Genomic DNA, 12,603 nt, shown 5'->3' on the forward strand with positions numbered 1-12,603 from the left:
AGAAACCAAATTTTAGTACCATCATTTGCCTCTTTAGGAAAGGCAAATCAAAATCAATTCCTGGATAGTTCTACAAATGAAATCCGAGGTGGTCTCCCCAGGTCCCTGGCCTCTCCTTGAGGATGTGTCTGGTTTCTTGGGGCTAAAAGGTGCTGCTTGGTCACTTGCATGGAATAGAGCAGTTGTGTTCTCCAGGGAAAGATTGGAAGAACAGGGGCTGCCAGGAATGGGCATGTGGCAAGTTTGCACAAGGCTGTTGGCCTTCAGAGAAATGAGAAAAGATGGAAAATTTACAGAGAATCCCACAAAACCGAATTGGCTACCATGATGAAGTACATATGTGAAAAGTTATCTCCAATTCTGGCTCCTAAAAGCATCTTCGCCCTGGCGTCTGTTCCTTTTCCTGTTATTCCTTCTTTTGCTACTGATTTTCTAGGTGAGGTAATTTGAGGATTTTCACTGCTGAAATTATTTTTTATGAGGCTCTGAGATAGCACCAAGCTGTTCTAGAACCTAACAAATGGCTAAGTAATCAAGGGCCCTGGATAATGAGTAACCACAATTTATCTGCATCCACAGGAAAAATTCCACTGAGGCAAACTTAAATAAGCATTTGTCATAAAACAAAATATGCCAGGCTAGAGAAACTATGGAAATAGGCAGTCTCATTTCAATTTTTCAACATTGAGTAATCCTACCTAGCTAGGACTTTAAAATTTTTACCCCAAATCTTGAGCATGTGACTGAATGACATTTACTCAGCCGCCAGAGAGAAGACAACATAGTTTTGGTCATTTTTATCTTACTTCGAAGTAGTAATTCACTCCTTTGTCTTTCCCCCATGTCCTAAATAAAGTTCACCTAACCTGCCAAACTCACCTAAAGACATCAGTTAGAAGAAAGGGTTGGTGATGTGTGTTGTCACAGCAACCTTGATTTCTTCTTCTTTTTTTTTTTTTTTCTTCCCCGAGACAGAGTCCTCTCGCTCTGTCGCCCAGGCTGGAGTGCAGTGGTGCCATCTCGGCTCACTGCAAGCTCTGCCTCCCAGGTTCACGCCATTTTCCTGCCTCAGCCTCCCGAGTAGCTGCGACCACAGGCATCCGCCACTGCGCCCGGCTAATTTTTTTGTATTTTTAGTAGAGATGGGGTTTCACTGTGTTAGCCAGGATGGTCTTGATCTCCTGACCTCGTGATCCGCCTGCCTCGGCCTCCTAAAGTGCTGGGATTACAGGCGTGAGCTACTGCGCCCAGTCAGCAACCTTGATTTCAATGATTACAGAGGGGCGGGGTACAATCTGTATCTTCTGAAGTTTGGAAGTAGCACAGGGCACATTTTAATTAAATGCAATCCCAGTTCAACACAACACTATAAATTCCTGGAGTTCCACATCATGGTATTTTACCATTATTAGAACTACATGCCCCTTTTATCAAACACATGATACACAATACATCAATGAAAAGCTCAAACACGAAAAACATTTGGCAACTCAAGCAATGAGCACACATCAATCCAACTGGTGGTAAATTTACCTAATTTATCTCTTAATCTGCCTACATCATCTGCAATTAGAGGAAGATGTAGGGTTGGCACCTTATATACTACAATTTCAGGCAGACGGCAAGAGTTAGCAGCTTTAACTCTTGAAATAGTTGGTTCATTTTTTTTTTTTTTTTTGAGACGGAGTCTTGCTCTGTCACCCAGGCTGGAGTGCAGTGGCCGGATCTCAGCTCACTGCAAGCTCCGCCTCCCGGGTTTACGCCATTCTCCTGCCTCAGCCTCCCGAGTAGCTGGGACTACAGGCGCCCGCCACCTCGCCCGGCTAGTTTTTTGTATTTTTTAGTAGAGACGGGGTTTCACCGTGTTCGCCAGGATGGTCTCGATCTCCTGACCTCGTGATCCGCCCGTCTCGGCCTCCCAAAGTGCTGGGATTACAGGCTTGAGCCACCGCGCCCGGCCAGTTGGTTCATTTTTAATGTAATTTAATTAATTAATTTTTTTGAGACAAGGTCTTGCTCTGTTGCCCAGGCTGGAGCGTGGTGGTGCGAGCTCAGCTCACTGCGACTTCCGCCTCCTAGGCTCAAGAGAGCCTCCCAAGTAGGTGGGACTACAGGCATGCACCAACATGCCTGGCTAAATTTTTGTATTTTTTTGTAGAGACGGGGTCTTGCCGTGTTGCCTACACTGGTCTGAAACTCGGACTCAAGCAGTCTGCCCACCTTGGCCTCCAAAATTCCTGGGATTACAGACAAAAGCCACTGTAGCCAGCAAGTTGGTCCTTTCAAATAGGACAGACTAGAGCTGACGAAAAAATCTCAAAAAACTAACATCACTACAGAAGAGCATCCCAGATTGATAACATGCCCAGAATTTCACAATTCTGGGGCCAATAATGCTTATGGCTTGTCCAGACTGTTCTACATGGACATGTCTGCAGGCTTCAGTAATGGCCTTCTGGAAGACTCATTATCTCCAAGTTCCTTCCTGGTTGGGTTTTACACCATCTCCCCACTTGGCCAGGCCTGTACAGAACTTGCTGTCCCTTAAGCCGGCTCAGGGATGGGAAGAAATTTGTATACCCCAACTTTTCTTTTTCCCTAACCTTCTTCTAATCCCTTCACAGCCACTTTTCATATCTCATTCAGAAGCCACCCCACAGATCCAAGTAAAAGGAAAGGCAAGAAGCTTTTTACTGCCTATACCTTTTCCCTATAGTTACTAGAGCATGTGGATGGGGGTGAGGAACAAATGAAGTCCAGGTTTCTGAAGACAAACCCCTATTTCTTCTGGATTCTAACCACAGACCTTTTAAAGGTTCACAATCTAAGTCAAGGACACATGTTTTTTATTTCATCAAGTCAAAGAATGACAGATAAGACAGAATAAAAGAATTAGAACCAGCTTTCCTGTAGAGAAGCTTATAATATACATACTAGTATTCTTCAGGGCCAATTTACTCTTAGTTAAGAAAAATAAGGCTGAACAGGTGCAGTGGCTCACGCCGGTAATCCCAGGACTTTGGGAGTATGAGGCGGGTGGATCATTTGAGGTCAGGAGTCCGAGACCAGCCTGGCCAACATGGCAAAACCCCATCTCTACTAAAAATACAAAAATTACCCAGGCATGGTGGTGCATACCTGTAATCCCAGCTACTTGGGAGGTTGAGGCAGGAGAATCGCTTGAACCCAGGAGGCAAAGGTTGTAGTGAGCTGAGATCATGCTGCAGCACTCCAGCCTGGGCAACAGAGCAAGACTCCATCTCAAAAAAAAAAAAAAAAAAAAGGGCGGAAGTGCTGGCTCAAGCCTGTAATCCCAACACTTTGGGAGGCCGAAGTGGGCAGATCACCTGAGGCCAGGAGTTTGAGACCAGCCTTTACTAAAAATACAAAAATTAGCCAGGCATGGTGGTGCATGCCTATCATCCCAAATACTTGGGAAGCTGAGGCAGGAGAATGGCTTGAACCTGGGAGACAGAGGTTTCAGTGAGCCGAGATTGCACCATTGCACTCCAGCCTGGGTGACAGAGCCAGACTCTGTCGCAAAAAAGAAAAAAAAAAAAAAAGAGGCCAGGTGTGGTGGCTCACGCCTGTAATCCCAGCACTTTGGGAGGCCGAGGTGGGTGGATCACCTGAAGCCAGGAGTTGAAGACCAGCAGGGCTAACATGGCAAAATCCCATCTTTACTAAAAATAATAATGATAACAACAATAATTACAAAAATTAGCTGAGTATGCTGGGGCAAGCCTGTAATCCCAGCTACTTGGGAAGCTGAGGCAGGAGAATCACTTGAATACAGGGAGCAGAGGTTGCAGTGAGCTGAGGTCGTGCCACTGCACTCCAGCCTGGGTGAGACAGCGAGACTGTCTCAAAAAAATAAATAATAAAATAAAAATAAGGCAGATTTTTTTTTCAATCATACCACCCTTATACACAAAGTAATGAATGTAATGCCATCAAAATGTGGTATATAAATTTTTGGACAGAGGCTAAAGAGGTAAAGTTTTTATAGTGCCTGCAAGAACAAACTCCTACTTAGAAGCTATAGTTTTAACACCAAATCTGAAGAGAGATATGGGATAGACTAAGACCACGGTCTAGGTATTTTCTCCATAGATATGAGGGACAGGGGATGGAAAAGTTAAAACAAAACCTATGACACTGTTCTGAACAGGACAGACCTGCAGCCAAAGCACTGCATGTTTATACATTTTATACATTTTATACATTTAGGACTCTGCTAAACTTTAGGAGTGTCAATATTAAAGTGGTTATGGTGAAGAAAAAAAGTGTCACACCAAGTTTAAAATTAAAACCAGGTAAAACTTCCTCCAAAGCCCCTAGTTTTGAATATTCCAGATTGAGTCTTCATGATTTTATAAACTTCTATACTAGCAATCAAGATTAAAACAATTACAATGGTTTAGAAACCGTGGGTGATAATTTTTTCTCTTAGTTTATCTCTATCATCTTTGGTTAGGAGAGAATGCAGGGCTGACATCTTTTTATATACTACAATTTCAGGCAGACAGCAAGAACCGCCTCATATTCCTAAGGTTAATTTCAAATTAAAAACTTTTATACCAGACAAGATACTGCCTCTTTAGCATTCAGCAATAGTCTGACTTTCTTATGTTGAAGGCTATATGAAAATGACTATTCTAAAATTATGCAATTAGTGTGTCAAACAAATGTTCTGAGTTTTAAACATAGTATCCTTTGAAACCAAAGCAATAAAACATCCTTTCATTCATGATACCTATATATTCCACCCCCATAAAAGGACATACCCTAAATATTTAGCAAAACCATAAACGAATCACTGGAAACTTAGGAGAATATCTTTTTTTGAGGCAGAATCTCACTCTGTCACCCAGGCTGGAGTGCAGTAGCACCATCTTGGCTCACTGCAAGGCTCTGCCTCCCAGGTTCACGTCATTCTCCTGCCTCAGCCTCCCGAGTAGCTGGGACTACAGGCGCCTGCTACCACACCTGACTAATTTTTTGTATTTTTAGTAGAGATGGGAGTTTCACCATGTTAGACAGGATGGTCTCGATCTCCTGACCTTGTGATCCGCCCGCCTCGGCTTCCCAAAGTGCTGGGATTACAGGCCACTGCGCCCAGTCAAGAATATCTTTTACATACAATTATACATATTGGAGTTTTAATCTGTTATTCTGACAGATATGGAACGATGATATGTTTCTGATACTGATATTCCTCAGCAGATATTTATTCATTCTCTTTACAAGATAAATACTTTAATACAGACATGCTCCAAATATATTCTATGACCCAATTAACTGGATCAAAACTGAAAAAAATACATGCTTTAGTCAGTACCTATTCAACACAACAATAGTTTGCATGCTATATAAGGCTAAATTAACCAGAGGTCTACCACATGCTCATAGCACCTCCAAGAAAGGTCAGCCAGTAGCCTAAGAAACACTCTAAACACAATTTTAAGTCTATTTAAGGCAAAAGAAAGGTCCAAGTGGCTTCTGCCAGGTGTCTTATGATAACCAATTAGGTATGGCTTACCTGTGAGGTATCCTGCTGTTTGTGACTCAGAAATGAACAAATCATGTTTCTGATCTTTGAAGGCACTCCAGACTGAAGAACGACACAGGATTTCATTCACCTAGGGAAGTAAAACAAGTCCTTTGAACATAAAATCAAGGGCTGGATGTTGGAAGACAAAAAGAAAAACCAACTTCCAAAGCAACAAGGAAGAAGGCCAGTGAGGAAAGACCCAAATATGGAGCAAGAACTAGCATTCATCAAACACGCCATAGCAGGCACTGTGCCAGACACATCTCATTAAGGCAGACCCAAAGAAGTCCTCGAGTCAGTCGTCCCGCTAAAGCTGGACTCTATTATTTGAACCTACAATTACTGACTTATATGTAATTCAAGGAGGAAGATTCCTATGCAGAGTATTTTCTTGTGACAGTAACAGATGGCTTGACAGTGTATGGGCTGATGAGCTATTCTCAAGGAAGGAGTTTGGGGAGAAGATACTGCCAAATTGAGCTAAAACTTAAAGCAGTCTTTCAAATTATGACCTAAAGACGTTTATGAAACAACCAGGAGGGTTATGAACAGTATGCTTGAAAAAATAAAACTGGTTAATATAGAAAGCATCAGAATATCAGAAGTAAAATGGGTACATGTATGTACTTGAAATATATACACATATTATGAGTACAAATAATATATGTGTGGGAATATGCACTAAACTAAGATGAATGATATTTCTGGGTGACAAAACATTCAGGAAATGCCAACTTAGTGAATATCTTTTGCACATCAATGTTCATATCAAATATTTTACCGAGCACCTCTTATGTGGTAGGCACAGTGAACACAAAGATGAGAAAGAGACTGTCTCTGAAGTGCTTACAATCTAGTAGGGGAGACAGAGTCAAATAATTCCGTGGTAAGAATTAAAGCAGGGTTATACAAGGGGACTGTGTGAGTCCAAGGAAAGAGGCACCTGCTCCAACCTTGGAAAGAAGCAATAGTGGAAGTGATTAGTTGTAAAGCTGGCAGGGGAGTTCCTATTTAGAAACTACTATACCTCTTTCCTCCCCTCCCTAGGGTGTAGAAAGTGGGTGTCAGGATTACTTTGCTAATTTCATTACCAGGAATCCTGAGGCAAGTCAAGGACAAGACAACTGCCTGCAAGTGGTATGCAGGAGAGCCTCTGCTTGGCGTTTAGAACACTCATAGGCAAAAACCAAGAAAATACTTTTTAAAACACACCAGTTAATGACTGCAGCAATACATGCTGCTTCTCTTCTTTAATATCATTTTAAGTCATTTAAATAATCATATCGATAGAATGACAATGGCATGAAAAATGTTTCTTTACTTGAAACATACAAATCCAGTAAATTCACTACAGGAAAGCTGTAGCTGAAGTCAGTTAAAACCTGTAGAAGATTAGCAGAGGAAATAACCCAAATGTCCATCAACAGATGAATGGATAAGCAAATTGGAGCATTTACATACAATGACATATTTAGACATAAAAATAAAGCATTGATAACATGGATGATGCTTAAAAACATGTTCAGTGACAAGACAGACACAAAGGGTCACATGTGTATGATTCCATTTATATGAAATACGCAGAAGAGGTAAATCCAGAGACAGAAAACAGATTGGTGGGTGCCAAAGGTTGGGGGAAGGAAGAAAGGCAGAGTAGCTGCTGAATGGGCACAGAGGTGATGAAAATGTTTTGGAACTAGATACAGTGGAATTTGCACAACACTGTTAATGTCGTAAATGCCAATTAACTATTCACCATAAAATGGTTAATTTTATGCTATGTAAATTTCAAGTCAATAAAAATGAGCATTAGTAGATGGGGCTATATAGTAACAATGAATGAGGAACTCCTTAAAGGCAATAATAAAAATAAAACCAAGGAGGAAAATTAAATTACTGAACAGCCCTAAAGTCAGCAAATACGTGCAGCTGAAATACACTAATACACACAGGAAAAATGAAGTCACGACAAAAGAAAAAAAAACCCAACACTTTATAAGCACCAGCAAGAAAGGAAATGAAAACAAAAATGATGTTCTACATCTTTTAAAATAGCATCATGGGATGGTTAATGAATTTCGTTATCAATACCCATGAATAACTCCTAGAGCTGAAAGTTAAGCAGCACTAAATGCTGCATATTCTGTGCTAAAGGTTTCCAGCATTTTTCTTCCTGAAGTGTACAACATGCCATCACTATCCAGGAGAATCCTCTTGAATACTGAGTGTACGGTTTATGCTTTTTCATCAGTTATGAGGCAGGTATGCAAGTCCATCCTTGGGCTCTGGATCTTCTCCAGTTACAGCCAGCAGAACCGTATCTGTAAGTGGAACTTGAACACAGGTTCGTGGATCATCCACAGCCAAGACCCTGGCTTTCAGAAAATCAAAAGTTGCCTCTATGCAGACTCACCTGTTCTCCATACTGCAAACTTCGAGTCATTGCCTTGAGAGCTTTAACAATCTGAGCCTTAGTGGCTGCTGGGCTGTCCAGGTTTTCCAGACCAATGCCTTCGAGTAATTTTAAGAGGTATGGAACCAAATCTGCTTTTAGGGCCTAGAAAAAATATTAAGCATATATAAACATACAGAAAAAATGGAAATCATCCACTGAAGAAATAATTTTACCCCCAGGACCATACCTGGAAGGCAGCCTGTGCACCATATTTTAATGCCATACACAGGCTTAAGTATCTAATGATATTTTTATTTAATGAGATCTTATTCTGTGCCATCAACCATCCTAAATGCTATACATCAATTATTTTATTCAATTAATGCACAAAGGGTAAAACAGTAAAAAAATATGTTCATAATCACAGAGCTGGGCAGTACTAAAATATGTATCTGGAGCCAGAAAATATAGAACCTGAGCTTTTAGCTCCTGTACTGGGCTGCCTGCCCTAGTAACACTGTACTAACAGGCAACGATCTCTGAAATACGTTAGTATATTTTCATATTTTCTTCAAACATCAATCTTTGTGGTCATCGTACATTTCATATCAGCCTAATAAAAGCTGAATCATAACCTGGTATCACAATTTTCACTATCCATTTTGAAACTCAGAGGGAATAGGTAGAAATAAGACACTTAGTGAGTGCACCTCTTTTTTCAGGGACTATTCTCATAACAACCCTGCGAGATGTCATAACCTTGTTTTACAGATGAGAAATCTGAGCATTTTAAGGTTAAATATCACGTCTAAGGTCAGAAAGCCAGTAAGTGGTAGTACCAGCTCATGTTCTTTCCTACACATCAAATTCCTCAAGCCAATCATAAGTCTGAACCTCAGAGCATCCAATATCTCTTTGAGATGTACCCAACAGCTCTGCTTGCCTCAGTGAGGGTCCAGCGGGTAAGGCTGAGGAGCTGGGAGAATGGGAAGCCCAGATAATAAAGATGCAGGGCCTTGTATTCTGTCTAAGGATACCAGATGTCACTTAGTCATCTGGCAGGTAATGAGAAACCACTGAATGGTTTTTAAGATGAAGAATGGCTCAGTTATATTTCAGAATTCTATTTAAACACTTTATTATTTTTTATCATATCTATTTATGGGAAATAAAGTGATGTTATGACACATGCATACAATGCAGAATAATTAAATCAAGCTAATCAGCATATCTACCATTACAAATACTTATTTTTTTGTGGAAACATTTAAAATCTACTCTTACCAATTTTGAAATATACAATGTATTATTAACCATAGTCACCATACTGCACAATAGATCTTAAAAGCCTTATTCTTCCTAACAGAAACTTTGTACTTTTTGACCAGCTTTTTCCCATTCTCCCCACCCCCAGCCTCTAGTAATCACCATTCTACTCTCTGCTTCTATGAGTCTGATTGTTTTAGACTCCACTTACAGGTCAGATCATGTGGTATTTGTTCTTTGAGTTACATTTTAGAAAGATCGCTTTTGTAAGTTTTTAAATTTATTGCATGTTTTTTGTTCTTTCAACATCTATCTACGTGGATATCCATCAAGTCCAGTTTTCATTAGGTGGACAGTCTCTTTGAAAAAGGCATTATCTTGGCATGTTTCTTAAACATGACTTAAGAAACAAAGGAATAAATTAACAGAATAAATTTTTCCAAAGAGGATGAAGCACATTTTACAAATCAAGCTAAGCAAGCTAAGCTAAGTTAATTGCACAATGGATAGCCAAGATTTAAATTTTACACACCATAAAAGTACTTCGAGTTGGTAAGACTGTTGGCAGCTGGCCCCATTTTTCTGTGTGTGTCTATATACACACACTAATATACATGTATATATGCATACACAAACACACACATATTATATACACTGTGTATGTATGTGTATGTATATATAAGATATAAAATTGTGTATACACAAACTCACAAGTGAACTCTCATCAACCTTAAGGAAACCAAATCAGTACCAAATAAGTGAAAGTCTATTTGGTATGTTTGCTTTCCTAAAATAGTGCTAAATCTAGAAAGTCACTTACTTGTGCTACTAATTCACTCTGCTCCTTCTGAAACATTCGATTAATTGCTTCACAGGCTAGACCGACAGTATCTGCTCGCTTTTTCATTCCATTCATCAGTGGGCCAATGGTCTCTAAAGATGCCATGGCTCGAACACACAACTAAGTGCCAAAAGAGAAGGTTACTTGTAGAGTAACAATATTTATATAACATGGTAAATACTATAACAAAGTAAGTAAATACGTAAAAAAGAATCCCTTTCAGTTTAACAATGAACTGAACCAAAATTTAATCTATTAATTATATCATCTAAACTGGTATCTATCAAAACTGATTTGATAGATACCAGTTTTGATAAACCCAGAACTAATAAAATACCATGGGGTTCGTATGCAAAAAGACACATGGCAGAAAGGGGATTTATATAATACTACAACTTGTATCAGTCAAGAAGGGAGCGCAGATAAATTCTGGAGCTTAGAAGCTACTAAGTGATTCATCAATACCTCATTTTCAGACAAGGCATGGATAACGCGAATGGCACTCTTAGGAATGGCATTGTTCCTATGATTCATTGCCTGGATAACTTTGGGAAGATGGCCCAATGGCGGGACCTGATCTGCCAGCTGAGGCTGTGCACTGAAGAGACACACTGTTGCCATTGTCAAGGTTTCCAGAGTTTCTCCCTGCAGGTGTAAAACAGAAATAAATCAACTATAAAATACTCACACCATCCTAAATATCCAAGGTAATGTATTTGGTGTTCAAAACTAGGGATTCAAAAGTTCTAAGTGCTGATACTTGAAAACAGACTCACGAATCTGAAGAGAACAACGAACTTCCCATTTTCTTTGATAAAAGGCATGAATCCAAAGGACTTTAAGAATGTGCTATTTTAATATAAGCAAGATTTCACTAGGTTAGGTATACCTAATTTCTACTGCAAGTTTAAGAGATCATGTCCCAAATGATATTACTAGAAATTTTTAGACCATGCTGCAGGTATGTTAGTGTCAGAACAATAATCCAGAAGAATGCAGAACTAGTGAAATGTTTTTCCCAGTTTCATTAAAAATCCTACCATTTGACATGTCTGGCTCCCACAAAGCACTTTCTATTGTGGATAATGGATTGGAAAGACCTTCAGTTTATACCATTAGATGCACACATCCAGAACCATAATAAAATGCATCTTGAATTAACATTAAAATTGGAATGTGTCCAAAAAGAACAGTGACATAGGAGGAAACTGCTATGTGCTTTCCCTAAGTTTTAGCTTCTGAGAACTGCATTTTCCAAGCAAACTATGTATGTAGTAAAAATCCTATTAGAGGAATATGACTACAGAAAGTAGCACTGGTAAATACTTGGCAAGCTAATCACGTTTCTAAAATATGTTTTACTAAGTTAATGATAATAACTAATAATTTCTAAGCACTTGAAATGTGCCAGACATTATGTTAAGTATTCTATATATATTAACTCATTAGAACCTCAGCCTCAGAGACAGGTGCTATGATTATTCTATAAACGCAGCAACTGAGGCAGAGTCATGAGGTGTTACTCAAGGTCACAGAGCTGGTCAGTGGTATGGCTGGGACCACCTAATAACACAACTCAGGCTCTTAATCACCTTATTTTGTAGCCAGGCTGTTTAATTCAACAACAATCATGTAGGTCAATTGTCTTCCATCTCAACAAAATCTTAAAACTTCTGAAAACAAAAAAGACTTTGAAAAACAAAATCTTATATACTATCAGGGTATTTGGCTTGGCAAACCAAGAACAAAGCTACCTTTTCACTCACTCCTGCTTCCCAGGTAGCCTCAGCCACAGATACAGGATTCAGCCACATAGTTACTACTCTTCTGTCAATTTCTTTGACTAGGGTTATCCCTGCCATATACATAAAGTAGAGTGTAGCACACGCCCAAGCAGAACAGACTCTCAGAGGAACACTGAACACAGGTTTCTCCTTAAAATTACATATTCATTAGAGATGGACAGTAAAAACCTTCTTTTAGGGCTTCTGTAATTTTTAGAAATAGCATCCTCTCAATATAGATATCTTTAACTTTGGTTCATAAACATACTAAAGAGCTTCACTTTTGAACATGGCAAAAAATGATCGAGGGGCATATGTGAATTTAAATGTGGCTGCTACACTGAAAGAGCTGGCCAGTTCCTAATTCACGGTCTTTGTGAATAAGGTTGTAAGAGAAACACCAGTCTAGTTAGCAGAGTCTTTGAAATGTTTTGCTGATGACTGAAGCTTACATGAGGATTGTTCTTCTCTAGGAGCTCAGTTAATTTTTCTAACAGTGCAATAAGAAATTCTCTAGGCTTTCTTAGAACCCAGGCTGGTTGTGCAATAAAGATCCTCAAGAAGACTCCTCCAACAGCAAGTTCACCCTCTGCTTCTCCAAACACCACGGCAAAATCTTCAGGTAACTTTAAATAGAGAAAGAACCACAGTCAAGGCACTCAATAATCTTGAAGCTAGAAATGCACACTATATTAAAGAATTATTTATAATGTTAATCAGTCCACAAATAGCCATTAATGTAATCAAATTATGAATTTTTTCT

The 12,603-nt window shown here is 39.5% G+C and overlaps 1 protein-coding gene across 4 annotated transcripts in view; it reads right to left on the reverse strand.

Annotated features, from left to right (window-relative positions):
• Nucleotides 1-12,603, reverse strand: part of DNAJC13 (DnaJ heat shock protein family (Hsp40) member C13) — a 121,441-nt gene that overhangs the window by 3,035 nt on the left and 105,803 nt on the right. For all 4 annotated transcript variants that reach the window (XR_002520550.2, XM_021934866.2, XM_021934865.2 and 1 more), the window contains 5 exons: nucleotides 12,293-12,466; nucleotides 10,522-10,701; nucleotides 10,036-10,176; nucleotides 7,968-8,111; nucleotides 5,543-5,642 (listed from right to left, as the gene is read on the reverse strand). Coding sequence is in view for 3 of the 4 variants with exons in the window: in XM_021934866.2 (XP_021790558.1) it covers nucleotides 5,543-5,642; nucleotides 7,968-8,111; nucleotides 10,036-10,176; nucleotides 10,522-10,701; nucleotides 12,293-12,466 (739 nt within the window). In the remaining variant the exon portion in view is untranslated. The remainder of the gene's footprint in view (nucleotides 1-5,542; nucleotides 5,643-7,967; nucleotides 8,112-10,035; nucleotides 10,177-10,521; nucleotides 10,702-12,292; nucleotides 12,467-12,603) is intronic.

This window comes from Papio anubis, chromosome 2, assembly GCF_008728515.1.
Source record: "Papio anubis isolate 15944 chromosome 2, Panubis1.0, whole genome shotgun sequence".
Lineage (NCBI taxonomy): Eukaryota > Metazoa > Chordata > Mammalia > Primates > Cercopithecidae > Papio > Papio anubis.